At 46.8% G+C, this 27,289-nt stretch overlaps 12 protein-coding genes across 12 annotated transcripts; 7 read left to right on the top strand and 5 right to left on the bottom strand.

Annotated features, from left to right (window-relative positions):
- Nucleotides 1-255: 255 nt before the first annotated feature.
- Nucleotides 256-1,056, top strand: MCYG_02910 (mannitol dehydrogenase; the record flags this gene model as incomplete). Its single annotated transcript, XM_002847358.1, has 1 exon — nt 256-1,056. One exon carries the CDS (start codon nt 256-258, stop codon nt 1,054-1,056), a length of 801 nt encoding a protein of 266 aa, XP_002847404.1.
- A 314-nt stretch (nt 1,057-1,370) lies between these two features.
- MCYG_02909 (vacuolar protein sorting protein 11) lies at nt 1,371-4,731 on the top strand (the record flags this gene model as incomplete). Its single annotated transcript, XM_002847357.1, has 9 exons — nt 1,371-1,385; nt 1,448-1,519; nt 1,585-1,881; nt 1,948-2,580; nt 2,637-2,858; nt 2,926-3,261; nt 3,326-3,835; nt 3,888-4,286; nt 4,357-4,731. The coding sequence occupies 9 exons, from the start codon at nt 1,371-1,373 to the stop codon at nt 4,729-4,731; spliced, it is 2,859 nt and encodes a 952-aa protein (XP_002847403.1).
- Nucleotides 4,732-5,136: 405 nt separating this feature from the next.
- Nucleotides 5,137-6,393, bottom strand: MCYG_02908 (oxidoreductase; the record flags this gene model as incomplete). The annotated part of the gene is made up of 2 exons (XM_002847356.1): nt 5,137-6,147; nt 6,175-6,393. 2 exons carry the CDS (start codon nt 6,391-6,393, stop codon nt 5,137-5,139), a joined length of 1,230 nt encoding a protein of 409 aa, XP_002847402.1.
- A 1,628-nt stretch (nt 6,394-8,021) lies between these two features.
- On the bottom strand, nt 8,022-8,336 carry MCYG_02907 (uncharacterized protein; the record flags this gene model as incomplete). The annotated part of the gene is made up of 1 exon (XM_002847355.1): nt 8,022-8,336. The coding sequence occupies one exon, from the start codon at nt 8,334-8,336 to the stop codon at nt 8,022-8,024; it is 315 nt and encodes a 104-aa protein (XP_002847401.1).
- A 1,308-nt stretch (nt 8,337-9,644) lies between these two features.
- MCYG_02906 (conserved hypothetical protein) lies at nt 9,645-11,003 on the top strand (the record flags this gene model as incomplete). The annotated part of the gene is made up of 1 exon (XM_002847354.1): nt 9,645-11,003. One exon carries the CDS (start codon nt 9,645-9,647, stop codon nt 11,001-11,003), a length of 1,359 nt encoding a protein of 452 aa, XP_002847400.1.
- Nucleotides 11,004-11,507: 504 nt separating this feature from the next.
- Nucleotides 11,508-13,134, bottom strand: MCYG_02905 (chitin binding protein; the record flags this gene model as incomplete). Its single annotated transcript, XM_002847353.1, has 2 exons — nt 11,508-12,796; nt 12,855-13,134. 2 exons carry the CDS (start codon nt 13,132-13,134, stop codon nt 11,508-11,510), a joined length of 1,569 nt encoding a protein of 522 aa, XP_002847399.1.
- A 1,131-nt stretch (nt 13,135-14,265) lies between these two features.
- On the top strand, nt 14,266-14,952 carry MCYG_02904 (uncharacterized protein; the record flags this gene model as incomplete). The annotated part of the gene is made up of 4 exons (XM_002847352.1): nt 14,266-14,343; nt 14,427-14,542; nt 14,642-14,736; nt 14,843-14,952. 4 exons carry the CDS (start codon nt 14,266-14,268, stop codon nt 14,950-14,952), a joined length of 399 nt encoding a protein of 132 aa, XP_002847398.1.
- Nucleotides 14,953-16,044: 1,092 nt separating this feature from the next.
- MCYG_02903 (conserved hypothetical protein) lies at nt 16,045-19,558 on the top strand (the record flags this gene model as incomplete). Its single annotated transcript, XM_002847351.1, has 3 exons — nt 16,045-16,104; nt 16,195-16,754; nt 16,807-19,558. 3 exons carry the CDS (start codon nt 16,045-16,047, stop codon nt 19,556-19,558), a joined length of 3,372 nt encoding a protein of 1,123 aa, XP_002847397.1.
- A 505-nt stretch (nt 19,559-20,063) lies between these two features.
- MCYG_02902 (lariat debranching enzyme) lies at nt 20,064-22,295 on the bottom strand (the record flags this gene model as incomplete). Its single annotated transcript, XM_002847350.1, has 2 exons — nt 20,064-21,977; nt 22,242-22,295. The coding sequence occupies 2 exons, from the start codon at nt 22,293-22,295 to the stop codon at nt 20,064-20,066; spliced, it is 1,968 nt and encodes a 655-aa protein (XP_002847396.1).
- A 420-nt stretch (nt 22,296-22,715) lies between these two features.
- On the top strand, nt 22,716-23,339 carry MCYG_02901 (conserved hypothetical protein; the record flags this gene model as incomplete). Its single annotated transcript, XM_002847349.1, has 1 exon — nt 22,716-23,339. The coding sequence occupies one exon, from the start codon at nt 22,716-22,718 to the stop codon at nt 23,337-23,339; it is 624 nt and encodes a 207-aa protein (XP_002847395.1).
- Nucleotides 23,340-24,216: 877 nt separating this feature from the next.
- On the top strand, nt 24,217-25,711 carry MCYG_02900 (zinc finger protein zpr1; the record flags this gene model as incomplete). Its single annotated transcript, XM_002847348.1, has 2 exons — nt 24,217-24,351; nt 24,422-25,711. 2 exons carry the CDS (start codon nt 24,217-24,219, stop codon nt 25,709-25,711), a joined length of 1,425 nt encoding a protein of 474 aa, XP_002847394.1.
- Nucleotides 25,712-26,361: 650 nt separating this feature from the next.
- MCYG_02899 (peptidyl-prolyl cis-trans isomerase 10) lies at nt 26,362-27,145 on the bottom strand (the record flags this gene model as incomplete). The annotated part of the gene is made up of 3 exons (XM_002847347.1): nt 26,362-26,925; nt 26,985-27,050; nt 27,134-27,145. The coding sequence occupies 3 exons, from the start codon at nt 27,143-27,145 to the stop codon at nt 26,362-26,364; spliced, it is 642 nt and encodes a 213-aa protein (XP_002847393.1).
- Between the last annotated feature and the right edge of the window lie 144 nt (nt 27,146-27,289).

Raw genomic sequence — 27,289 nt, 5'->3', positions numbered from 1 at the left:
TGCTACGTGTCGCAGCATGGAACTTGCCTTTCGCTTGGCAGGAAGGAGAGGAGGGGGAGGGGCAGCTTCTGATATGCTCTCATGCTTATGTATATAAACGTATATAAGCATATACTTCGTCCCGTATATATATATATATATATATTAATACATATCAATATATAGGAGTTCTTCTCTTCAACTCTTCCTCTCAAAACAAGCCAGTTTCTCTATACATTACCTATCCCAACACATCAAGTCAATAAAACCGTCACAATGCCTATCCCAGTTCCAAAGTCAGACAGTCTCAAGGACATGCTGAGCCTAAAGGGCAAGGTTGTTGTCGTCACCGGCGCTTCAGGTCCTCGCGGCATGGGTATTGAGGCAGCCCGTGGATGTGCTGAGATGGGAGCAGACGTCGCCATCACCTACTCCTCTCGTCCACAGGGAGGTGAGCAGAACGCCAAAGAGCTGCAGCAAAAGTATGGCATCAAGTGCAAGGCCTACAAGTGCAACGTCGGCGACTGGAACGATGTCAAGAACTTTGTCGACACCGTCATCAAGGACTTTGGCAAGATCGACGCCTTCATTGCCAACGCCGGCCGCACTGCCGACAGCGGCATTCTCGAGGGCTCTGTTGAGGCCTGGAACGAGGTCATCCAGACCGACCTCAATGGCACATTCCACTGTGCAAAGGCCGTGGGTGCTCACTTCAAGGAACGTGGCACTGGCAGCTTTGTTATCACCTCCTCCATGTCCGGCCACATTGCCAATTTCCCCCAGGAGCAGACCTCCTACAACGTCGCCAAAGCCGGTTGCATCCACATGGCTCGCTCCCTAGCCAACGAATGGCGAGACTTCGCCCGCGTCAACAGCATCTCTCCCGGCTACATCGACACCGGCCTGTCTGACTTCGTCGAGAAGAAGACCCAGGACCTCTGGCTCTCCATGATCCCAATGGGCCGCAACGGCGACGCAAAGGAGCTCAAGGGAGCCTATGTCTTCCTCTGCAGCGATGCCAGCACCTACATGACCGGTGCTGATATGATCATCGATGGAGGATACGTCTGCCGATAGATCTGAACCTCACTTCTTTTGGGTGATGACCATTGAGCAAAAGGAAAGGAAACACACACCACTCGGGAAATCCGTGTGTAAAAAAGCATCAGAATGTATCTAGTTCTTCGTCAGCACAAAGTAGGTAGTCAAATACATATCTTGTCGGCGTGTTTGCAGCTTCGTCGTACCTTGTAATCGTTTTATCTTGACTAGATTCCTCGTAATTAGTTAACTAGTTGAGTTGGGTGGAAGTTGGTGATGACTTCAACCTCCCAACTTCAAACCCTCCAAAACCACTGCAACTCCCGCTCAATGGCGCAGACAGAGCGGACATGGCTTTGACCTCGGTGCGTATACGGTCCCTGACAATATGGGAAGAAGCTAACAGAAACTGTTCGCTGGATTTTAGTGGAAGACCTTCAACTTTTTTGACGTCTCGCAGGTTGAGTTCGTCGACGGCGAAGGCAGCTCCATCTTCACCGTATGCAACTCGTTCCCTCCCTATAACTTGTTGAATCTCGGCTAAATATCCATCTGCTGCATTAGAATGATATAAGCTGCGTCTGTACTGGGTCGGATAACCTCTTTGTCGGCACTACCAATGGCGCCGTCCACATCCTATCGAGGGCATACAAGGTCGTCCGCTCGTTTCGGGCGTACGATGGAGGTTCAGTCACCCATATGAGACAGGTTCCCTCGACCTCATACCTAGTTACCGTCAGCGAGGATTTGTCCAACGAGCCGGTCTTGAAGGTATGGGCCCTCAACGAAACCGAGAAGAAGACAGGAGGGCCCCGTTGTCGGTCGACGAAATCTATTCAAAACAAGTTAAGGCAGTTTCCGGTATGGCGATGAATACTCTCCATGCTCTTCAAGCAAGTGTCGAGAAACTAATATATCTAGCTATAGATATCTGCCTTAGCGGTCCTTGACGACCTCTGGCAAGTTGCCATTGGCTTTGCCAACGGATCTGTAACTCTTATTAGAGGCGACCTCATACACGACCGGGGAGCCGAACAGCGGATAGTGTTTGAATCAGAAGAACCCATTACCGGCCTTGAGATCCAACGATCCGGTCCAACGACTCTATTCATAGCTACCACGAGCCGCATACTCTCTCTAGTGATCGGGGGGAAAGGGGATGGAAAACCAGCCCGTGCTCTGGAAGACCTGGGCTGTGGCGTTGGGTGTATGGCATTCGATCAGGATACCGGTGACATCCTCGTTGCCAGAGAAGACGCGATATATACATACGGTCGAGGAGGACGAGGGCCGAGCTTCGCTTTCGATAGCCCAAAAACCTCCGTTGACGTTTTCAAGGATTATATTGCGTTGGTCTGTCCGCCTAGAGCAGCACTGTCGAGAACGGAAACCGTCAGGAGGTTCGGGGCGAGCCAGGTAGATGACATCTTCAATACCTCTACACTAACCCTCTTAGAGTCAGATCTGAGGTTCATTGGGCACTCAGAATCTCTTTCTACCAGTGTTAAGTTCATATTCATGGAATGGGGAGACCTATTCATTGTTACAGTTGATGGAAAGGTATGTCATTCACCCTTATTCCCTTATATCTCTGTACTTACCGACATTTTCTGCAGGTCAATCGATACCACGAGAAACCGCTTCAACAGAAGCTAGAAATATTATACCAGAGAAATTTATATATACTGGCCATCAATCTTGCGCAGAAGTCAGGGGTCGACAAACTTCAACAAAATGTAATCTTTCGAAAGTACGGCGATTTCCTGTATCAAAAAGGAGATTATGATACGGCCATGCAACAATACCTACGGGCAATTGACAATACGGAGCCATCCCATGTCATCCGCAAGGCGCGTTTATTTCGCTCTTCCCCCATCTATAAGCTTATATCTAACTTGCTAACAGTTCCTTGACACACAACGGATCCATAACCTGATTGACTATCTTGAAGAGTTGCATGATCACGACAAAGCCACAGCAGATCACACAACATTGCTTCTAAATTGCTATGCGAAGCTCAAGGATACTGAAAAACTAGACTCTTTTATAATGGCTCCTGGAGAATTGAAATTTGACCTGGAAACAGCTATAGCCATGTGTCGTCAAGGTGGGTACTATGAACAAGCAGCATACTTGGCTACAAAGCATGGCGAAAGCGACATGGTGGTCGACATCTTAATTGAAGACTCAAAGAAATACCCCGAAGCTCTTAGATACACATGGAGCCTCGAGCCGGACCTTGTAGGTTTCAACCGATTTTCTCCGCCTTACTGCCAGATAAATTGTTACTAACCTCTGGCTTCAGGCGTATCCGAATCTGATGAAATATGCCCGGGTATTGCTTGAGCACTGCCCGGAACAAACGACAAAGCTATTTATTAACTACTACACCGGGAAATTTCAGCCTCAAAAGCAAGACGAACGACCTCCAGAAAACAAATCACAAGCTACGGGAGGCGCCGTCCAAAATCTTGCGTCATTTATCCCTCTTCCATATATAGGAGGCTCTAAACAACAAGACAACGGGGTCACTTCCCAAGCTAAACCAGAACCCGAGGTTGCTGCTGAACCGCCTTCGCTGGCTTATGAAGTGCCAAAACCCAGGACTGCCTTTTCTTCTTTTGTTGATCATCCCGACCAGTTCATTACCTTCTTAGAACACTTAATTGAGTGGGATGGGTTGAGGGACGAAGACAGAGTTGACTTATACACTACTTTGTTTGAGATGTATCTGGATACGGCAAATCGCAAGAAGGTGCCTTCTGAGAAGAAGGAATGGGAGTCAAAAGCAAAGTCTTTGATACAGGGCGAAAATGTTGGTATCATCTAGTATCCCTGGTCCCTTTATCATTATTAACTCTGTATAGATTCCTGTATCTGCGTCAGATGTTCTTCTTCTTTCCGACTTGTCAAATTTCCATGAAGGGACAACCTTAGTCCGAGAAAAGGAAGGCCTCCGAGCCGATATCCTGCGATCATATATATCAGCCAAGGATACTCAAGGCGTGATAAAAGCTCTAAAGAAATATGGACCCGAAGAACCACAGCTATATATTGACGCCTTGACATATTTCGCCTCTAGTCCAAAGATCTTGGAAGAAGCTGGTGGTGAAATGGATGCAGTTCTTCAAACCATCGACCAAGATGGGCTGATGGCCCCTCTACAAGTAATCCAGGCATTTAGCAACAATTCCGTGGTAACTATGGGAATGATCAATAAATATCTCAGTGACAATATTGAAAGAGAAAGAAAGGAAATTTCCAACGTTAGTTCCCTTTATTTACCCATTACTGCCTAATTGTATAAATAACAATGCTAACCTGGGCCTGCCTCAGAACCACCGCTTAATATCTAGTTATGCAAAGGAAACAGAGTCCAAAAAGCAGCAGATGGAAGAACTCGGCTCCAAGCCGACAGTCTTTCAAGCTCGCCGCTGTTCCTTCTGCGGAGGGAACCTTGACCTCCCTATCGTTCACTTTCTTTGTAAACATTCCTTCCACCAACGATGCTTAAATACTACCAACGAGGATGTGGAATGCCCTGTTTGTGCTCCACATAACTCAACCCTCAAAGCAATCCGTGAGAGACAGATCAAAGCTTCCAGCCAACATGAGCTATTTCACTCCGAGTTACAGCGTAGCAAGGATCGGTTTGGACTTATTAGCGAGTTCTTTGGCAGAGGGGTTATGAAGCCGAATAATACTGAGTAGTATATGCCATGGAACTCCTGACTCTTGTCTGTACTGTTTATTTCACGAATTGAACGGATTAGATACCCTTATAATTTTAATGATTTTTTTTTTTTTAGCGGTGCTCTGTTAAATTGTCTACTGTCCGTACTATAGTGGGAGCAGCGCCGTTGTGGAGTGCATACCGCAAGCTCGATTTCTTGGATATTCATTCGACTCAAAACAACCCATCTATATATATTATACAGCCAGAGAACTTATAAAAAGGAGACGATATTGAGATTCAGGCTATACGGCCCCCACCATCAAAAGAGGTACCATTCAAGAACCCGGGCTGGGGGGGAGGTGGAGGGGAGAGGATAATTGTGTATGTATAATGGTGTTACCGCCATAGTATCAGGAGGCACACTACTTTGGTTGGCTTCTCTAAGCCACCTTCTCCATAGGTTTGTGATGCTGCCTGGCATCTAGCTCAGGATAATATGGTAAATTCCAGCCGTGAGCATTCTCATTTGACCACCGTGCAATAAGATCGGGGATGCGAAGGATGCATAGAAGCCATACAAAGAAATGGAAAAGACTGATCCCCAGCTGCGTCTGAGGTAGGTAGTACTGTATGGATCCTCGATTCAGTGCTTGAACATCATTGACAAAAGGTCGTAGTTTCTTATCATAGTTTGCAAAAGCTCGAGGCAAATTGTCGGCGTGTCGGTTGATCTCGCCAGCCAAAACATAGGCACCAACAAGGCCAACAGTTGTTCCAAGTCCAGTGAACGGGGATGGACAGTACCCGGCATCCCCCACCAGAACAGCCCGACCCTTATACCATGTACTTGTGCGGACTTGAAGTGCCTCCTCGCAGTAAAAGGACCATGTGGTCTCCAAGCCTTTGAGAAACCGGTCAACCTGCCAGCCAGCATCATGGAACCTTTGGATAAAAAACTTCTTTTGCTGTACGATCGGGGCCCTGGGAAGGCTCCATAATTCTTTTGAGTTATCACGGAGCGCAAGATAAATCTGAGATTCTGCGGGACTATGGCTTCTTCGAAATAATGCCCGGCCGCCGGAACTGTGATAGGCAGTACTGATGTTGCCGTCCGTCTCTATACGGGGGATGAACCAATACGCCATAAGTACTCCTATTCGCCAATAAGGATCCGGGGCATCGAGCGGTAAGATAGCCTTCCGGATACGTGATCCTTGACCGTCTGCTCCGACTAGGAGATCGAATGTATCGGTTGTACCGTCAGAGAAACGGACGACTACCTCATGTTCGTCCTGATCGAAACTATCCACATGTTTGCCAAATATATACTCCACATCATTCTTTGTTGCATCATATAATATCCGGACAAGGTCTCCACGCATAATTTCATAATCGGACGTTAGAGACTGTGCGCCTTTGCCAGATTTGTTGGCATGGACAGTCCCCCAGACCTTGTTGTGAGAATCTATAAATTCCACGCCCATCTCGTCAACAGACCGGCTGCGGACGGCTTCAAGGAGCCCCATACGCCTAACGACCTCGATGCCCTGAGCTCGGAGATCTATCTGCGCACCCGAGGCCCTAAGAGCCGGGAAACGCTCGGCGACGGTGACTCTATGGCCGCAGGAGGCAAGCCAGTATGCCAGGGCAGGTCCAGCACAGCCACCACCGCAGATGAGAACCTTCAGCGAGGGCATGCTGGTGCATATGGTGCTTCTTAAACCTCTTTTTGTCCCTCGTTTCGTCCCTGGGGTATTTAGATAGCTGGATTTCGACAAAGATCTAGGGAAGAGGAAGAACAGTTATATATTAAGAATAAAACAGATAGATGAAACAAGCTGTGCAGAACATAATCCACAGACAACAAGGACAGGATGAAGGCACTCCCTTCCCCCTTTTAAATGGATCAAACAACGGTAGCCGGGCAAACACGTCACACATATACGATCTTCGGAGATATCCTGTTACTCCGAAAAGGCCGCGATAAGTAGATTATCCGGAAGGATTTCAGGAGGACGTTTAGGCCAACCTCCAAGCTACATAATGGATATCGCTCCTTTAACGACGGTATAATGCCCTGGCTTTAAGCTTCCCTGTGAGTTCTCCTTGTAATATCCGATATTACTTCGAATCTAACGCCTTTATAGAATACGCTTTATTTTCGACGATGACAGTGATATCAGCGTAGTTAACTATCAATAGGGGCTCAAGGGTAAATTTCTCTCGGATGTGTTGGATGAAATTCTGTCTCCATCACGCCAATTCCCGCGAACTATTCCCTGGATCCATTCAGCTATGATCCCTGTAGTCACTCACATTTTGTAATTAATTGTCGCCTTCCTATATATACCTAAAGCCATCAACAGGAAGCCGTTTTATCGAAAAATGGCATAGTGTGGCATGGATAGCGGAGATCTTCTTCTCTCAAGGGTTAAACACTCACCCAGCACCGAACAATCAGCTCGTCCAACCTCTGCACGCCGATGGAACCACGGTTATAGGCACCGCGATTTGCCATGGCCTTCCACTACTCTGATACTCTGAACAAACATGACTGCGTTGGCGCTGGCGGCAGAGAAGAAGGGATTTGGAAGTTGCGTGAAGGGATTTTTTAATTCATCACACAACGGCTCTTATCAGCAAACACGTTGAACTCAGTGCTGTCTGGATCTCCATTATCAATTGTCGCGAGCACCCATAGATAAGTGATGTTACCTCAGTGCAGGTCCTCATAACCAAACAATCATTCAATCGTCCGGTAAAAACTCTCTGCCGGGGATCACGGTACTTCTAAGACGGCAGGAGGCAATATGGAAAACCTGCCATTAAATTCAGTGATGCTAGAGGCGTGCTACAACATATCAACAACTACTCTCTTGCCACCATGCCCTATAGAGATAGTGGTAATTGAAAGAGGTAGATAAATGAAGCGATGTCAACGGGGCCATATATGTTACATGCATTTACTCACCAAGAGGAGCGTCCCCCTTGGTACCCAGGGCTTTCAAGGGTTGGATATAGATGTTATATAAAATATGTGTTCCGTAGTGTCTTTAGGTATAATATATCTTAACCACACTGCTCTTATCCGAACCACCGTGATGGGCTTGAGGCCGTGCATGAATGAATGCCTCTCACACCGAAGAACTTCGATCGCCATGGATGCTCGAGGCATCCCCCCAGCCCTCTTTAATAGCAAGCCGCATACATAAATATAATCATTATTTATGCCATAACTAAATATCCCATACAGCCAACATAGCTATGCACAACGGTAATATGTTCGAATCAAATAAACAGGCAGGATTATCGACGCCAGGCAAAGCTAGTGAGCCCAGCTTGGAGGGCCACTGAGCTTGCCGTTATCACATCTAGCGACGCAGGGTTGGTTGTCGGCACAGAATCCTTTCTTGAAGCAGGGTGTGCCGTCGTGGCACAGGGGCTTGCACCCGCCGTCACAAGTGTAAAAGGTAGGCTTGCCGCCATCGCAGACGACGTATTTTCCGCTGATCTCGCAGTAGTCGAATTCGGGGCGTCGTCCGCAGAAGTCGGTTCGTTTGTAGAGAGGCGCTTCCCCGGCCGTGAGAGAAGCTGCAAGTCCGCAGAGAGCGGCGGCGACGGACAGTGTGAAGAACCTCATTTTCAAAGCGAAGGGGCGATTGAGCGTAGTGACAGAAGACGCAGAGCTCACTGAAGTAGAGAAGAAGTGGAAGAGGTGGAAGACTGGTTGAGTAGTGACTTGCTGGTGACGAGAGTAGGATCTCGGGGGCCATGGACAGCTTTATGTATCTGTTCTCCTTTTATCTATGCCGTGTCATGTTTGTACTCTATCAAAGGGACGCGGATCCCCGGGAGCTTCTCTTTAACAGCTGCAGGAGAACATGCAGGCAAACGCTGCCGCCCATCAAGTCATTGGAGTCCCAACGATGTTTATATGTTGGTGATCCACCTAGCTACCCTGTTCTGTTCCATCAAATGAGGGTATCACACACGTATATGATTGGGAATACGGTCTGCCGGCTAGATCCAGCTGTGGGAGCAGTGTCCGGTCTGTTCTTGGGTTCAGCATGAGAATATCTCTGGCTAATGGCATGTGGCTATATAGGCCAGTGTCTTTATACCCAAAGGCCCGCCGATGCAAGATAGAAGATGGAAGATGCATCAATACGGGCCATCTTCTATGCAGTCGAAAGACATCCTCTTTGGCGGGCTTCGTTTTGCCGGTTGTTCTTTTACCAACGGGAAAAAAAAAAGAAAAAATAAGGAAAAAGAAACTATGTATATAACTATAGGCTTCTCTATTGGAGTACGGAGTAAATGGGGGCCTTTTCGGTGAGACCTTACATAGACAGAGGTCACTTTAATTTCTAAAGACCTATGTGTACCAAGTCTCCCTGAGCTCTTAATTATATATAACTAGGCTAGCTCACATATACCAAGTGACGGGAATTAAACCACTAAATACACCCAGTAATGCAGGTGCTTCACCCGTCTCATGGCCCAAGGTCCCGACAAAAACCGTCAAATGTTGTACTTAGTCAGCACCGTAGATAGATCACGTGCACTCCCTCTGACTTACACCCTGCACCTGAGCTCTTCAAGCTCACCAATATACGTATATACACACCCTTGTATACGTTCAAACTCATTCATCCAATCATCATTCGCTGCTCTGGTCTAGAAGCGGGGCACAAGCTATAATTCATCATAGTTAAGTTATTGTTGGATGACAAGGGACAAAAAGGCCTGAGGTCCAATGGGAAGAGTCGAATAAGAGTTATGCATACTATGTAGATATTTACCTTATTAGGTAAGTACGCGCTAACTGTATCAGGAATCTCATATCACAACATTTGCAAGCGAAATATTGAAGATATTGAAGAAATGATAGTATAACTACTCAAATGGACACGGATGTATGAAGCAATATCGAGCATAGTATATACTAATGGAGCCAGCGTCTTCTCGCGAGACGGAGCCGATGTCATCAACAACTCTGTCTCGAGTTAGGAGGACGCTGACCGCGCCTGAGCCATATCTACCCCAATCATCGGCTCATAGCATGGATGAGCTTGCGCTACCTTTTCCGTTTGAGGTTGCTGTCCCGAGATACCCGTCATTGCATCGAAACCTGGCCATAAACCATAGCTCTATCAACATTGCTGCTGCCCAACCAAGTTATGTTGACACTGAGAGCCTGTGGGAGGCCCCAGACGATGAACCTGACATGCCACCGGCTGCCCATCGATTCATTGAACCAGTTGAACACATCTTGGATGGGAGTGGCATGTTGAAGGCCGTGGCAGAGGATTTTGAGCCGGATCTTGACCCAATATCCACCATTGAAGAGGCTCCTCGCAGTTATGGTGATATACCGCCGGAAAGTGAAAGTATGCAGCTAATCGAGCCCGTACTCGATCCAGCCGTCGATGTTGGCAACGGGCCGCAGAGCCAAGATAATATAATACGTCATGGGGATGAAAAGGTACATGTTATCCAGCCTGTAAATCCCGTTCTACAACCCAAGTACGATTCCCCTCCACAATCCCGAACGGTCAACCTAATCGAGCCCGAGGAAAAGCCACTGAAACGTGTGAAGAACCAGAAAAAGAAGGTGAAACGAGGGAAAACTACTTCGGCGGTTGTGCAGAAGAGAGTGGAATCGGATGTCGAAGACGACGTGATTTGGATTGATGAGAGGAAATCCACACCGGCTATCATAGATGATACAGACGCGTCAGATGACGTCCTTGGCCTGGATCATAGAGATGAACTATTCAACACGAGTGCTCCCCCCCACAATGTTGAGCCTGTTGTCGTGATACCTCAAAAGACAGAAGTGCAAGGCCAAATGCCGCCAGATGCGACTAATAAGCCTGACATACAAACCAACCCAGCGCCAAAAAAGCGAGGAAGAAAGCGGAAGAAGACAAGTCAAGAGGTTATTTCAAAACATGAACTACCAAAACATACAGGGGAACTAAAGCTAGATACTTCTATCGAAGATGGAAACTGTAACATCCCTCTTGCCTCACCTCAACCTCCTTCGTTCACAGAAGAAAAAGTGAAGCACCAAACGCCTGAACCTATCATTGGTTTTCACGTACTTCACGAGACTACTAAAAGCCCTGACATCTCCGTTGATAGAGAAGCTGAACCTACTCATCCTATCGAGACCCCAAAGAAACCAGCCAATAAGGGACCAAATAAACACAGCCCAATTGCCGTCACCGCCAAGGTTGCATATCGCGTCGGACTGAGCCGAAAAGCAAGAATTGCACCTTTATTAAAAGTCGTCAGGAAGTGATGGTACTTCTCCTTTATTATTGTTATTCTCTATTAGTGCACGGTGTTATAGCTTCGACATTTTTTTTTTTTTAATTTATATTGATACCCGTTTGTTTTTATGATGAATATCTTTATGTGATATTTCTTACCTTTATTTGTATTTGCGGGGGATCTTAAGGCGTGCATTTTCGGAGAAACGGCGTATAGAGAAGGTCTCTTATGGGAGGACTGAGAGCTTCTACACAACTCGGTCTATGCGGAGTCTATAAATCCATGCATCCTCATATTACACTCGATGCTAGTTACTTCGGCCTTCTTTTGACACATATACCAAAGCTTGAATCATTGAAGATCAAAAAAGTATCCCGTATCGCATTGATAATGCTCTTAAAGATAAAAAGGCATGTATGAAACCCCTAAACTCAGCTATTAAAACACACACCACTACCTGAAACCCCAGATATAGCCATAATGAAGGCCATCTGAGGCACACACGTACCACCTAAAATCAAGCTAATAGTCCTTAATCAATATCACTCTCCATGGTGGCTTTCATCTCCTGAATATAGCTCAGGCTAGTCTTCTGACCCTCCTCATCTTCGCCTCCAGCTTTCTTCTCATCCCCATCGTCATCCTTGCTATCTGTGCTTCTTAACTCATCTTCGCTGTCTTTGACTTCTTGGCTTATCTCATTTGTGTGAAGGTGGTCTAGCTTGTTCCTGGAATCTTCTTTGACTTCTTTGCCTATTTCATTGTTCTTGTTCGTGTCTGATGGATCTTCTGAGCAGACACCACCAATCTTTTGGCATCCTTTCCCGCAATGAAGAGCCCGGTTTCCACAGAAACCTGCCGCGCTGCAGCAGCGGCCAAAGTTGGATCCAGTGCAAGTGAAGCTGGTACCACAGGTTCCATCCGGAGATGGCGGCTTTACTGGTTTGAACTTTTTGCTGCCTCCTGGTGGCTTTCCGTTAGGGCTGTGTTCGTCAGGACGAGCGGTCCAACGATACCAATTCGCTGGGGGATCCCCAAGACATTCACCAAGTGTGACTACGCGATAACTGGTACCTTCAAGACGACGGAGCATATGGCTGGTAAGGTTATAGACTGTTTGTTCGTGGACATCGTGTCCGATTTCGAGAAGAGGACGGCCGTCTGAGGCGCCCATGGTTATATACGAATCAAAAATATCTTTCGAACGTTGGATCATGTCGGGAGCATCGTTGTTGTAATCATCAGTGTCGAGGTTGAAGTAAGTAACATGATAGCCCAGGTCTCCCATATCTCCTAAGCACCCAGATGCAGTGGAACAGCTTGAGTACGGCGGCCGCATGTATGTCGGAAAACCTCCCATGATATTCCGGAAAGCCATCTCATTCTTGATGAGTTGTTGTTTCCTGTGAGAGGCTGTGATCTGGTCGAGGTTTTGATGGGACCAAGTGTGGCTAGCAATTTGATGGCCACTATTGTACATTCGGCGGATCAAATCGGCCCATGGATAGTTGGGATCATCAATTGGGCCTTTATTCGAGTTGATCCCAGTTATGAAAAAGGTCGCCTTCGCATTAAAAGAGTCAAGAATGTCAAGCAGGTCTCTGGTATAGATGTGAGGCCCATCGTCATATGTTAGAGCAATGGTGTTCGGGACGGTGCAATCGTAAATAGCTGCTTCACCGTATGGAACATCTCCGATCTTATCACGAGGAACATCGGATGTGTCTTCGCCGTTGGGTGTCTTGTGGACATCGCAACCACTGCCATACTCAAATAGGCAATCCGGGGCAGCACAGTATAGGGGGCCCTTTCCACAGTATCCTATACGTGTTGCAATCAGCCGCATGCATAATACTAAATTACTAGCACCGCCACATACCTTGCGAAGAACAACAGAGGCCTTCAGGACAGGAGCCTGCATAAGGACCGCACGCTGCAAGGGGGCCCCCTTGGTCGTCTGGTTCAGCATTATTAGTCGTAGCAAAGCCTCCTAGACCAGGATATGGGCGTGGCACTGGGCCAAGGGGGAACGGAGGCCTCAACACTGGGGGCATGCGAAGACGAGTCGATTGACCGTCATCATTCCTATCAGCGCTGACCACGGCGAAAAGAACAAACGGAACAAGATAACGTAGGCACAACATGGCTTGTTTAAGCATAACAGATACTCAACACAACAGAGCAGTAATATATGGATTTCTTTCGAGTGACCGCAGAGGAGAAGACCAACAAACAGGGAGGAGAGAGTAACAACCTACTGTATTAAAAGGCAATAGAGACAAAAAAAAATAACAAAAACAAGAATAAGATAAATATATCAAGGGTTTTAGTAGAATGTAAGGGGCGACGCACCTCACGAGGGAAACGACGATGGTGCACCGATTCATGAATAAGATGACGGAGGGAATATCGTCTCATCATATAAAGGCTGTAACATTGGACTAGGTGAAAGAGGCACGGGAGAAAGTTTTGTTGATTGTGATGTGTTATATATATACATTAGGGGTATATATAGAGCTGTGATAAGGACATATGTAGGGGGACTGCCCTCTTTTCGGGTTAATAACCCGATCCATATTTAGATGGTTGAATTAGGGGCACCATCAATGTTCTACTTCCAGGACAAGGGGCGAGTCTATTATCATAGTTAGCCATTAATTCAGTATATGGCAGAAAGGGGTAGACTTATAAAAAAAAAAATTGGCCTCCGTTCCCTACCGAGATAGCAACGGAGGCCTATTCAACCAGCAATGCCCACTATGAAAGAAGTTTTCCATACAACTCTCCAAAGGTTGAAATACCTCCTGCCCACCATATAGCCCCAGACAAATTGATACAATGAGGTTATGCCAAACCTAACAGATGCTACTCAGTCCCCCAATTCCAAAGCACCACCGGGGACGGATACCAGGCGAGAGAACGAGAAATTTCGAAACCGTCAGATAGGGGCATGCGCCAGATCAGACAAGCCGGAGCTTTGATCCTCACCCGAGAGAGGTCCCTCTCTGTGCATGGACCCAAGATCCTAATGCCTCTTAATTTCCAACCTAACTCGTACCGGACTTAACACGCCGGGTGAACGGTGCAATTATCTCAGGAGACTGGGGTAATAAAGCGCACTTCTGAGAGATTCTCCCACATAGAACCAATTAATCCAAAAACTTCCCACACGGGATATTGGTGAAGTAGAAAGCGAGACAGCCATGGAAGTAGCATCCCAGCTTGCTCACAGTCCCAGACAGAGCTTCGGTCGAATGATTATTTTGCCCACATCGTACCAGCATTTTCCAATGGCTCTGAGATACCCCCTGAAGCAACTAGCCATCCAAAGTGTGGAGCTTCCTATATATCTTCACCCACTGGAGCCAGTATCGCATTCTCGCCTCCTAGAATCTAGCTGCCTAAATTAAACCGTCTGTTCTCATATCCCGTTTCCGTGAATGTAACGCAGCGCTCTCAGAGACTAGTTTTTGTTTCCTCTCCAGACGTCAGCTGTTGGAGGAATCATGAATCGAACAAAAACATCCGCAAAAATCGATTCTCTTCCCTGAAGGGAAGGAGGTACCTGTAAGAAAGCTCCCAGGTACCCGTATACCGGTGTTCCTTGATCTTATGGGCTATACCCATCAGAGAAGGATTAACGCGGGCGGAGAGATCCAAATATAGCTTGCACACAATTGGCGGTTGCCGTGGTACAAGACCAGTGAACGAGCTTCTGCCTCTGGAGGCTGTACGATCCCAAAGAATGGGTTGGAAGAAAGGTAACGAAACCAGAGAGGTTTGAGTGGAGGCACATACGGGACGACCAGTCAGTTTCGATGGAAAGTATGCAACAAGTAATCCATCGTGCTCACAACCTTCAAACAGTATTGCCGAGCATTCCACTCCTAGCAGCAAAAGTACCCTGCCGAAGCCCAAGCATGCCATGTATTTTTGACAGCTATCCCGAGGGACAGCCGTTCAAAGAGAAATGGTGATTTAACTCGGTATGGATGAACGAATGACCCTTGCGACGACTGAACCATGCCCGCGAGAGCAGAAGGCCGAGCCGATTCCGGCAAAAGATAACCCGAAAATCCAGCACAAGAAACCGTTGGTAGGCAACTCTGCAAACAAAGTATATGTTTGGCTTTGGGGAAACTTTTGCGGTGCCAAAAGATGAAATGAACAGTACAACATTTGCTCAAAGATGATTTCGAAGAATAACTTTCCATGTCCTGGCATAGAAGGTTCCCAAAGGCGATTCCACTTCTCAGGATCCGCCCGATGTACCTTGCCTGTCTTCTCCCATTTATTCGGGAACTTGCAAGTATCAATCTGGTGATCTATTGCCATCCATCTATATGCCCAGCTGAGATAAACTGACGCGTGTTCCAACTGGAAATTAAACGCATAGTGAACCTTTTTTTTATGCTTCGTACGAAACTCTGGACACCAGACCCCCTTTATTCCATCCAACTCAACAAGCAGATGTAAGTAATGTATTCGGGGGCCCAGTAGCTATAGCCGCGAACTTGCTGTCGAAACCCTGGCCAGTCCAGGGGCGACGCCCGGTAAGATTACTTAGGGTTAAGTCCCAATCACGCCCGGCCTAGTCCTCAAGAATGTATAGACAATATAACACTGTCATAATTATACTTGAGAAATCAGCTGTAAGGCGAAGAATGGTGAACTCTAAAGAGGTCGAACTGCGTAGGGTGTGCTTTATGGAGAAGCGCGGAAACTGAGAAGCGAGATCCGAGCAGTTCGTTGGAGGAACGATGCTGAGAAACTAAATGACACCAGAAGACGGATGAGTGCTGTAATATGCCAGGTAACAGCAGTAGAAGGCTATGAAGTTCTGTGGTATATCCGGCCAAAGGAAGAAATTTTGATACTGGTTGTTTAAAACAACTTTTGCGTTGTAAACAAAAAAATGGCGCGCTTTTTGGGCAAGCGCGTTTATCACGTGAAACTGATGTCATAATCACGTGGGCGTTTAATTTCTACGATTCGTTTCTTTTTTGGCGGCAACAAGCAAATATCAAAGACAGACGAAATACCTCGATGAGCCAACAGCATGCAACTAAATGGGGGATAATACGAAATTTAAGACAGCTTTTGAGGCTACTGTTTTATTTCTGCGACCAGTTTTAACAAGAGGCACGCCATTCTTGACCTCATACCTTAAACCACTTGAGATTGCAGCTAATAGTTGATTTACAAAAGAGGAAATCCAGAAAAATCCGGGCCTTTCGCTTGTGGAATCCCTAGTAAAGAGTCTACCGGAAAATTATGAAGTTAGTAGAAGTTCTAGGGAAAGGGTGATACGGCGGAGCCTCGACCTGTTAGCAGATATCCACCAAGCTTTCATTCAACCGGATCAGCCCGAAGAACCTCTAGATGGCCGGAACACGGGCCTCGAGGATGCAAAGAGACGGCGAGTTCTCTATGCTCTACTTGACCTTATTTCTCTGGAAGGGATTTATCCGTCACTATCACCAGGTGCTGGCATCCCCTTAGAAAAAAGAGTGATTTCTAGCCTTCCCACTGGTGTGGTGGCTAAGCAAGATGGACCAGGAGCAATGCCATCTTCACAAGGGGAAGCCCTTCTTCTTCATATACTCATGTCATTGCGAGAAATACTTCAAGATAATAACTCCTCAATCCAATCAATCATCCTGGGGAGACTGTTGTCGGACTTGGTCTCTGGAACCGCGGAACTTTCCTTCCATTCCCAATCTATCTCTCAGCTGGAAGTTGAACGTTGTAGGGCCATGTTCCTTGAGATTACTAAAGAGTACGGACCCCATTATTCTTATCATGTTATATATGTCTCTAACATCATATAGTACCCCCACCCCGATTCTACTCCCAGTACTTACATCATTTCTACAGCCTACTTCTGCTCCCTGGCTTAAAGACCCGATTTCATCAGTTCTTTCAAAAATACCCCTTCGCAAGGAAGGTGTTTTCCAAACAATTACCTTTCTTGCGTCTCAGTTCTCTCCCGAGGCGCCCACGACACCCGAGTCTACTGGACCTCCCATTACTGCACAGGCGATTATGCAATCTTCGCGAATTCTCTCAAGTATACCTCGCGGGGTATCGCCAGAATACTTCCTTACCAATGTTGGGCCTAAGCTCCTCTCCCTTTTAGATGGAGACGATATGGATCTAAGAAAGACAGCATCGTATATCATAGGAAATGGCATCTTGCCGAAACGCCCTATTGGTGCTCCAGGTACTATCGGCTTTACTATATTTATCAAACCCATCTTTGACGCATTTCATGGGATTATTGGAGAGTCATCCACTCGGTGGCTCCGCAGGTTTAATCGGGATGGATCACCAGTTAATACCGTGGAAGCTAGCGGCAACCCGAATAGTCCTACTCTGGCAGATACACATCAACTATCTCTATCTCTAGCCCGCTTGACATCCTTGATTGTGTTACACCCCAATCCTGCTCTAGTAAAACGGTTAATTGGACCTGTAATGCTTCCGCTCTGGGGACTGCATTGGTGCGCAGAGTCAAAAAACAATAAAGAGTGTGCAGAGCAAACGTTTACCCTTCTACAGAATTTTTTCAGCATATCTTCTGGGAAATCGAGATTTGAACGACTAATCCGGAATATTATGTGGGATGGCGGGGAGACGTGGACTTACAAGCATGACATAAGCCGTGGAATATTTGTAGCAAAGCGTGAACATTCAACTCCAGAGCGTTTTGATATCATACAAATGGTTGGGAATATCGACGAGCGGGTTGATTTACTTTTAAATTTTATAGGGATTGACCCCCAACGAGAAACACACATTGGAGAAATTTTCCTCTTCGTTAGTCGTAACTGGCTCACAGGGGATCGCGAATGCTCTGATAATCAAACACCAGTGACATTTTCAGATGATACCCTACCAGGTCTACACAAGGTAATATTTGCAAAAATTGCTGAAAAGCTCATCAGTCAGCATCAGGATATTTTATGTCGCCGATTGGACCAAATACTGGAACTTGTTAATCAACTGATCGATAGTGAAATGCAATTGAATAAGGGAAGAAATAACAAGATAGATACCACCAATCCTACCCTACAGTCAATCGGCAACATAGTTGAGAACTCCAAGAAAGGCTCGGATCCTGCAGACACAGCCGAATCACCCGAACCACTATCTGCTGCACTCAGTTTGCTATCCACTCTCTTAATATCTTCCGACTTGCAGATTGGTGATGATATGCGCCCAGTACTTGGGGTAACAAAAGTGAAAATAGATGAACTTCTTCCATTTATCTCTCCAACGTTAAAACAGCCAGCAACGACGGTATCTACGCTTATCGAATTCGTTGTTGCTGGGGTTTTAACCCCAGATATTAGGAAGCCCAGGGATATACCCAGGCTACGGCATGCGTCCGACATAGAGGCTCATCGGCATGCTCTTGACAGCCTGAATTCGCCGTTACCTCCAGTCCAAGTCGAGGGACTTTCGTTATTATCCAGACTAATAAAGAAGGCATCACCGGTTCTCGATATCCCAGCCACGCTGACGCTACTGTTATCCGTAATCCTAGAAGATAGCTCTAACTCTAATGATGAGTTTGTCTACCTGAATGTGATTAAACTTATCGGCATTCTTGCCTCAAGACATCCCAGCACAGCCATAAGAACTCTTGCAGAGCGATATAAAGACAATAATGAAGACGCCACATTAGACCAGAGACTTCGGATCGGTGAGGCTCTTCTCAGGACTGTCCAGGAGCTAGGAGATGCTTTGGTAGGCGATACTGCCCAGTTCCTGGGAGATACAATGATAGCAGTGGCTGGGAGACGAGGGATAAAACCTAAAGCCAATGAGAGGAGGATTGGGGGTGCAGAAGGACAGGACCTAGAGAATGATCAAACCAAAAGGAACATTGAAGGCCTGGGAGAGGATGCTGCGGATTTAATAAACCAAATGGGTCAGCACACAGAGACGGAGCCAGAGGATCCAGTGAAAACCGCTCATTCTAATAAAATTCTCCAGGCCTGGGCGTCTGGCGCGGCCTCAGATGAAAACCCGGATGACCTGCGCATTCGTACCTCAGCCATGTCTATACTGGCAGTTGCCATTCAAACGAATTTATCTGGCTTAGGGCAACAAGTCATCTCCGCTTCTGTCGATATGGCACTTTCCACGCTGAATTTAGAACCCGGTCCTGAAAACGCAATCATCCGCCGCGCGGCGATTGTACTCCTCCTCGACATAATAAAGTCATTAGACAAAGCTATGGAGTTGGGTTCTGACCCGGGTTTCACTTTTTCGCAGTCCACTTCTGCCTATGGCCCACGTGTTGACATCACAAAGACTACGATTGGAAATATTCCTGACATCCTTCGAGTTCTGAATTTCATAGAAAGCAAAGAAACAGATATGATTGTTCGTGGACATGTACGAATACTGATCGAGAGCTTAGAGGTATGGACTGAAAAATCGATTCTACGTGGCATCGGCGCGGGCGCCCAACCCCAATTGGAGCTTGGTGATAGACTTGCCGGTTTGGATATTGATCCATTTTCCAACACATCTGGAATCAGAAGACGCCCCCAGATTGAAGAAATAGAATAGCAGAAAACGATTTGACTAGCTTTCTTCAAAAACATACACCATTAATATAAAATAATGCAATGCTCAATATTATTCGATTCCATTTCAAACCAGGTTTTGTTTTAGCTAAAATACAATGTAGAGGCCCATTCACCATGAAGACGTGTGCATAGTTGCATAGAACCCCGTGCCGAACATAGGTCATGTTATTCATTCGGGCCAATAAAGGTCAAAAAACAAATAAACTTAAGAAAACAGGTAGTGGACCCTGGAAGCTGAAGAGCTTCATGCATGGCTGTTTCCATCGCCTTACTGTGTAAAGCGGAGGCATTGTGGAGAAACGTATGCGGGCCCCAGCGGTCACGAAGATTCAACCAACGAAATGAAGAAAGCAAGGTGAGTGAGATGATACCGGTGGGTAAATACAGAGGAACAAACAACCCCTGGTTGAGTCTGATGTCGTTGAGAATTCATTTTGCTCCCCGACTTTGGATCATAAGGGAGTTAATCAGATCAGACAGCCAGCTCAATGGCGGCCTCGACCGCGTCCACCACGCGCACTACGGCCACGACCGCGTCCGCCACGACCACCACGACCTCCGTTTCTACCACTGAGCTGGAAAATACCTCCTTTTTGTTTAGATAGCTCGTTGGCCTTATGCAAAGCCTCCATCTGAGTTTGACGTTGCTCATCAGGCATAGCGAACATATTTTCAATACCTACTAACTTGCAAAACTCCGCAGTTTGTGGGTTTGGATATTCAGGTGGTTGTTCGTTGGTGCTTATGGGAACTGAAGGATCATATACCGGAGCAGTGATTGTAAAATTATGCGGAATGGCCATCTTCCCGGCCTTGACGATGTTTTGCTCAACCCATTCCTCTGCGGCAATGATGTCAGGTTTATACCCACCATCACCCTTGTTGGAGGGCACCGGGGCAGATTTGTCACCAACGGTAAAGCCTGAATGTAAGGCACGGGTAATAGCAAGCCATTCTTTGTCATATTTCAGCTGGTAAGGGGCATTGTCGTCTGTTCCGTCACCCTCCGAGATGGGCTGGATCTCAGCTAGGTGAAGGAAGTGACGGTGGCCTTCACATTTATCCAATGCGACGAATTCTGTAGTAGTGTTCGTGATCCCAGGGGGAAGTGTAGATTCCACAGTTGGCTTAGGCCCGGAGATAGTTGGGGCGGATTTAGTGAAGCTTGCCGGCAGCTGACTGCGTATATTCTCAGGAACGGGATCGGCATTGTTGCCGTCGCCTTTGTCAATATTCCTCATTTTGATTTCAACCCTATCCTCATTCTTCGCCGGGATCGGCATGTTACCAGCTTCTGCAGAGCTGGTGCCGACATTGGGTTCTTCATTCTCAGACACACCGTCCATGTCCAAATTAATTTCATCGGTGTTCTTCACCTCAACAGCCATGGGCTCCCCATTGACGTCGTTCCCAGTCGCATTTTCGATGGATGTCGTAATAACATTTTGAACTTCACGGCCAGTACCGTCATCAACGCCAACCTTCTTCCACTTCAATTCATAAGTCACCTCGCTTCCAGGTTTGATACTACCACTTTCAACTTGTTTATGATATTTCTCCACTTCTTTCATAAACAACTCTTGTTCATCTTGCTCTCTGGATGCTGCGAGGTTATGAAAATCACGCCAGGCATTTTTCTTTGCATCGTCATCACGTGGAAGTTCCTGTGCCTGAGCTCTGTTGGAAACCAAGCCCACATTAGGGTTGCCAGAGCTAACAGCTCTCCCAGCCTGGGCAGATGGAAGGGTTTTGACGAAAGCCTCTTCGGGGTTATTGAAACGAGCAATTGCCTGAGGAGGCTCGTATTCTTTATGATGCAACGTAGCAGTATATTTACAGTGCAGATGAGCAGAGAACCAGTAGCCTGGTCTAAGCCTATCAAGCACCTGCTTTGCAGCAACATTTCCAAGCCTCCCTGAATGAGCGTCGTCGACGAAGTGAGACTTGATTTTGAACAGATGGTTGTAGTCCCCGGCCCATTCAACACCCCGGGGCCAGTCATGGCTGATTCCAATGTCAACTTGAGTACGAACCTGGAGTAACTTACGTACGTCGACCTCTCTGATGTGGTAGGCAGATCTCAGGGTATCACCATCATACGGTAGTCTTTCGTAGTGGGGACGGTGGTAATCATAGCCTTTCCAGATGCCGGACATTCCGATAATTCGGAACGGTCCGTACCGAACCAGATTGGCTGCACCCATGTAGTAAATGTTTGGAGCAACCCAGCCGCCATAGTAGAGCTCAAACATATGGTTGCTGGCTTCATGGTTGCCGCCCACAAATATGGTCAGGTATGGGGCAACGCGAGCACCGCTGTAGTATTCATGGAAGTCTCCAATACTCCTATATTTGTTTGAGACTGCCATACAGGTGAGGTCATTTGAGTTCCTCACAGCCTAAAGTAGAAGATAGGTAAGCTTAATGTGGCAGACCACTTTTAAGCAGAGGCTGAAACGCGTGAGCAGTGCCTTACTTGAAAGTCTCCTCCAATAATTAATAAGTCAACTCCATCCCAGCCGCGTGATTCTGCAGATGCCTGAACAGCAGCGTAGATGTCATGTAATTTTCCATGTCCCTATACAATTTCTCTGTTAGTATATACTGTTCCTGGTATAAAAGGCGTCGTAGACATAAGAGAATATATGAAAGATACAACATACACAGCCTTCAACGGCCAGTCTTAAAGACTGACGCGTCTCTGCGGCGTCCGCCATATTTGAGATATCTTGCAGCGGTGTTAATAGTATCACGCCTATTATTATAGTGTGTATGCAACTGCCGAGAGTCCAGTTGCTTAGAGGGCGGGAGGAGGAAGAAGAAGAAGAAGGAGAGAGAGAAAGTGGGAGCAAGACAGAAGAGAGTGACAGAAATATTAAAAGAGAAAGAAAAGGAAAAGGTGGCGCGTCCTTGTGTTGTCCAAACTCTCACTTTTACTGCTCTTCACTGTTAGAAGAGGTTGAGGTGTGTGTTTTTTGCCTCTTTGGGAAAAAAACGAGCAGGACAATTTTTTTTCTCTCACACTCACTTTTTCATCTTCCACCAACCACCTCTCTTTTACCACATGTTCAATTACTATAGAAGCTGGAAGAAGCAGATTGACCCGGGTTTAATACTGTCGGAAAAATATACGAAAAATGTCTCGACCACTGTCTATAAGACTTGACTTTTTGAAAAACTCCGCCCATTTTCTCAGCCTGCGGAGCCCATCGACATCTGCTTATCTGATGACGGCTCGTAGCAATATCATAGTGTTTGATGGGTCTTCTTATACTACTACGGGAGACGAGACGGAAGCCTGTCCTGCGTGTGGAAGTATTCGGACTCCGGGCGTGAACAGTAGGGTCTTCACAAGAACCGAAGCACCACCAAAACCTACACGGCTTATGCAAAAACCACAGCACGAGGCTCCATCCAAGACTCCATCGATGCAGAGATGTGTGGTATATGAGTGCACACGATGTAAGCACGAGGTGGTTCAGCATCTTCCGCAACCTACGAGGCAAAGGAGGAGAAGAGATCTACCCATTGCTCCATCAGTCAACCCATCAATGCCTTCAAATACTGGGATGAGCCAGATAGCGAGCACCGGCTCTGGAGCTTCCAAGACGGGTTCCGAGAATGCCAGCAGCAAGAAGCGAGCAAAGTTGAGAAAACAAAAAGGCCTACTAGCCAGCCTCTCAACAGAGAAGCAACGTTCTCAACTCCAGTCTAAGCCGGCAAATTCACTGGATCTTATGGATTTCTTTCAATCAACGTAGCTGACGTCCTATTAATCAGCTGTTGAAGACCACCCCGGTTGTCCCAATACCGTTTGGTTAGGTATAAACCGTTTCTTGGGTCAAGCTAGCTTGTTGAGTTCGGAGGAATCCAGCGTCTAGTTACTAGAGGAAATATTCTGGGTAGAATCCCATTTTATAGGAGTGAAGGAGGAAGAATCAATCTCTCACTACCTGAACCCAAGTCTAGACCGGCAGGCTCTTATTTCAAACAAAGGCAATGTACGTTGTATACTACACTCACAAACTGGCAGCCAAAACTAATACTATAGCCTTTTAGCTTCCCACAACCTACGGGTGAATATTATCGATGTAACCAATGTTAACTATACTCTGATGCATGAGGAATGCTGATAGAATAGCAACCTACTTGACATGACACAACACACTGAGAGGAACATGCATCGAAAGCCAACGGTACAACTAAAGGCGGCACAGCAGGAAAATCGATGGCCTGCGGGAGCTTCTTTAGCTGTCCAAATTCATTCTCCGACGGCTATCCGCTTGAGTCAGTTGCTGTCGCACTCCATAATCCGCCACCCCGACTTCCCACCACAGCTTTTATTGAGGCTCAAAAACATGACGAAACTTAGTTTTCTTGTGGAGAAACGCCAAAAAGGGGATGACTCACAAAGTTTTAAGGATAATTTTTACTTTTATATTTTTTTCCCTACTTCGATTGTGTCATTGACAAAGATAAGATACCAAGATATATTAAAGGAAGACTTCTTATCCTCAGAGACCAGCACTATTCAGAATATTGTTTTGGTTAGAGAGAGTATCGACCTGATCTCATTCTCCTTTACCACAAGCAACAGCTAGACCAAAATCTGCCCCTCCGCCACGATAAGCGAAAAAGATGGCAAGCCATGGCGGGGATGATAACGCCCTGCCCCGCGCCAACGAGGGCGAGAGTATCATAAAGGTGGTTCAGAATGACGACGATCTGGGCCTTATGGACGTGGAGAGTATGTGTATGAACTGCCACAATAATGTAAGTTGCCAAATCTTATATCAATTCGCGCCCACAAATCCCTTCTCTAATCAGTGGAACGGCATTATAGGGATCAACCAAATTTCTCCTGATCAAGATCCCATTCTTCCGCGATGTTCTCCTCGAGTCGTTTGACTGCCCACATTGCAATTTCAAGAACAACTCCATTAAAGCTGCCGGCGAGATCCAGGAGCACGGGACCAAGTACACCCTTGAGATCCATGACAAACGTGACTTTGACCGTCAGGTCGTCAAGGGCGATTCTTCAATCTTCCGCCTCGAAACCCTTGGAATAGAGATGCCAGCCGGTGAGGGTCAGCTCACCAATATCGAGGGGATGCTTACCAAGATCCAAACCCAGCTCGAAAGCGAGCAGCCACAGCGTAAAATTGCGGATCCGGCCTTGTTCCAAGCGCTTGAGGATATCCTTCAGAGGCTCGCAAAGATGATCAGCGGCGAAACTTTCCCCTTTACAGTAACCTTAGAGGATGCAACTGGTAACTCTTGGATATCTCCTGCACCATATGACGAGGGCAACAGATACAAACGACAGGAGTTCCAGCGTACCAAGGAACAGAATGAGGCGCTAGGTATTGGCATCGGTGGAGAAAATGAAGGCCCTGCCGCGGTTTTATCTACAGGAGACCCTAATGATCTTGACATCGTTGATGGAAATATGTACTCTCTCCCGACGAACTGCCCTGGCTGCATGAAACCATGCGTTGTCAACATGCAAAAAGTAAACATTCCACATTTCAAGGAAGTGTTTATCTGGGGCACCGTTTGTGACCACTGTGGCTACCGTACCAGTGATGTCAAGACAGGAGGTGCTATCCCAGAAAAGGGAAAGCGAATCAAACTGAGGGTAGAGACTATCGAAGATCTCTCTCGAGATATCCTTAAATCTGAGACATGCGTCCTGAAAAGCGACGATCTTGGTCTCTCTGTTCAGCCCGGCACACTTGGGGGAAGGTTCACCACTGTCGAGGGCCTCCTTACTCAGATTCGTGACCAGTTACATGAACAGATCTTTGATTTTGGCGATGAGGACTTGGCGCCTGGCGATTCCATGGCTCTGTCAGAAAAGGAACGATGGGAGCAATTCTTCTCTAAGATCGATGCGGCAATCAAGGGTGATAAGAAATTCACTATCATTCTTGAGGACCCGTGTGCCAACAGCTATGTTCAGAACCTTTACCTCCCTGAACCAGACCCCCAGTTGGAGGAGGAAGATTATACCCGTACCGAGGAAGAGGAAGAAGACCTTGGACTTAAGGATATGAAAACTGAGGGGTATGAAGAAGATCATCAACTTGCTTTAGAAGCTGAGAAGGTAAAAAAAGCTGAGGAAGAATCCTGATTGTATTTGAAATAGGCGCATGAACTAGAGGGTTTTTCTTTTTTATGAGACACGCGGCATATGACTGACAACGCATCCTTCTCACTCACAGAGACCTACTGTTTATCAAAACATGAAGACTGGTGGTTTCTATAGTCATCTATATATTTTTTTATCCCTTTTGCATTTTTCCAGAATGGGTGGCTATTAATGTGCTCTTGGGAAACGGTGTCGGAGCCTCGGATTTCTGATAGTGTGGACACGCTTTAAGAGACGCAGTAGAAATGATACAGGCTAGATAATATATGTCATTTCCGTAGTAGAACGAGTGACCATATCCTTATTGCAGTTCATACTGATTGGGATCAAGTTGACAAGTGTAAAAATGCCCTTCCTGTCAGCTGTGGAAAACTGGGATTATGGGCAGAGCTCCAGGAGAAACCGGCGCTGAGAAGTGTCTGTTTAGCTGAATAGCTGTACTGACTGATAGTTAGCATCGCTGCCTCCCTCGGTAACTCTCCATGCAACGGGTCGGAGGCACAGTCCATCCTAACAGTGCTATCCTAGGCTGCCATGGATAAGGGTCAGGGAAAGGCCAACGAAAGAGTATATGCAAGTGATTAGAGAAGGCACCTTCGAGTATTTAGTCGGCTGATGGTGTCGAAGGACAATCAGCCGGCGAAAGGGTTTGCGTGAATGGTGACTCTCTTCACACCGATATTTTCCCAAGCTTCACCGTCTTCGTTGCTAGGTTTCTCCTTCACCAAGTTTGGCTGCACAACTCTTCCTTTCTTATCTATTTTCACATGTGCTTTCTCTAAACGGGTCAGCGTATCAGCCTGCTCGTCCGCCCCCCCTGTGCTTCCGGGATCAAGGACTTTGCCGAACACGGTACTCTTCCCGTCCAGGTGAGGTGCAGCTGCAAAGGTAATGAAGAATTGGCTCCCATTTACGTCCTGGGGGGCTCCTCCTTGGTTCTTGACAGGTTTTCCAGCCATGCTGAGTATTCCTCTTGCATTGTGGCGGAGGGTGGGGAGGTGAATCTCCTGCTCTAGAGGGGCTGGGTAGTGTATCGACGCCCCTCCTTTGGGGATATCAAACGGTAGAGGAGATGAGGAGGAAGCCTTGTTGGCTGCAGATAGGGAGATGTCACCTCCTTGGATCATGAACGAGGGCATGAGGCGGTGGAAGGGAGTGTCGTTATAGGCTCCGGATGCGCAGAGAGCAAGGAAATTCTAGTTTTAACATCAGTCAGCCTGGAAGGAATGCACATAATGAGGCCCATTTTCCTTACCTCCGCCGTCTTTGGGACCGCTTCACAGAATATCTCGACCTTGAGGTCGCCATGGGTGGTATGAAGCTAGTAAATAACAGTCCCTGGTCAGTTCTGACTCTATAGACGGCCTCAAAAGTAGAAACCGCAGACGATGGGAATATGCTAACCGTAACCGACATCCTAACCTCTTTGTCGTCCTATTTAATGGAAAACGCCCCTCTCGCTTTCTCTCCCTCTCTTTTTCTCTCTCTTGTTTTTCTTCTGCTTCAACTTCGAGCAGAGCCTCATATCACGTGATAAAGCCTAACCTTGGAATATCCAAA

The sequence above is a fragment of the Microsporum canis genome, genomic scaffold (assembly GCF_000151145.1).
Source record: "Microsporum canis CBS 113480 supercont1.3 genomic scaffold, whole genome shotgun sequence".
NCBI classification, from domain to species: Eukaryota; Fungi; Ascomycota; class Eurotiomycetes; order Onygenales; family Arthrodermataceae; genus Microsporum; species Microsporum canis.
This window is presented reverse-complemented; position numbering and strand designations above follow the sequence as displayed.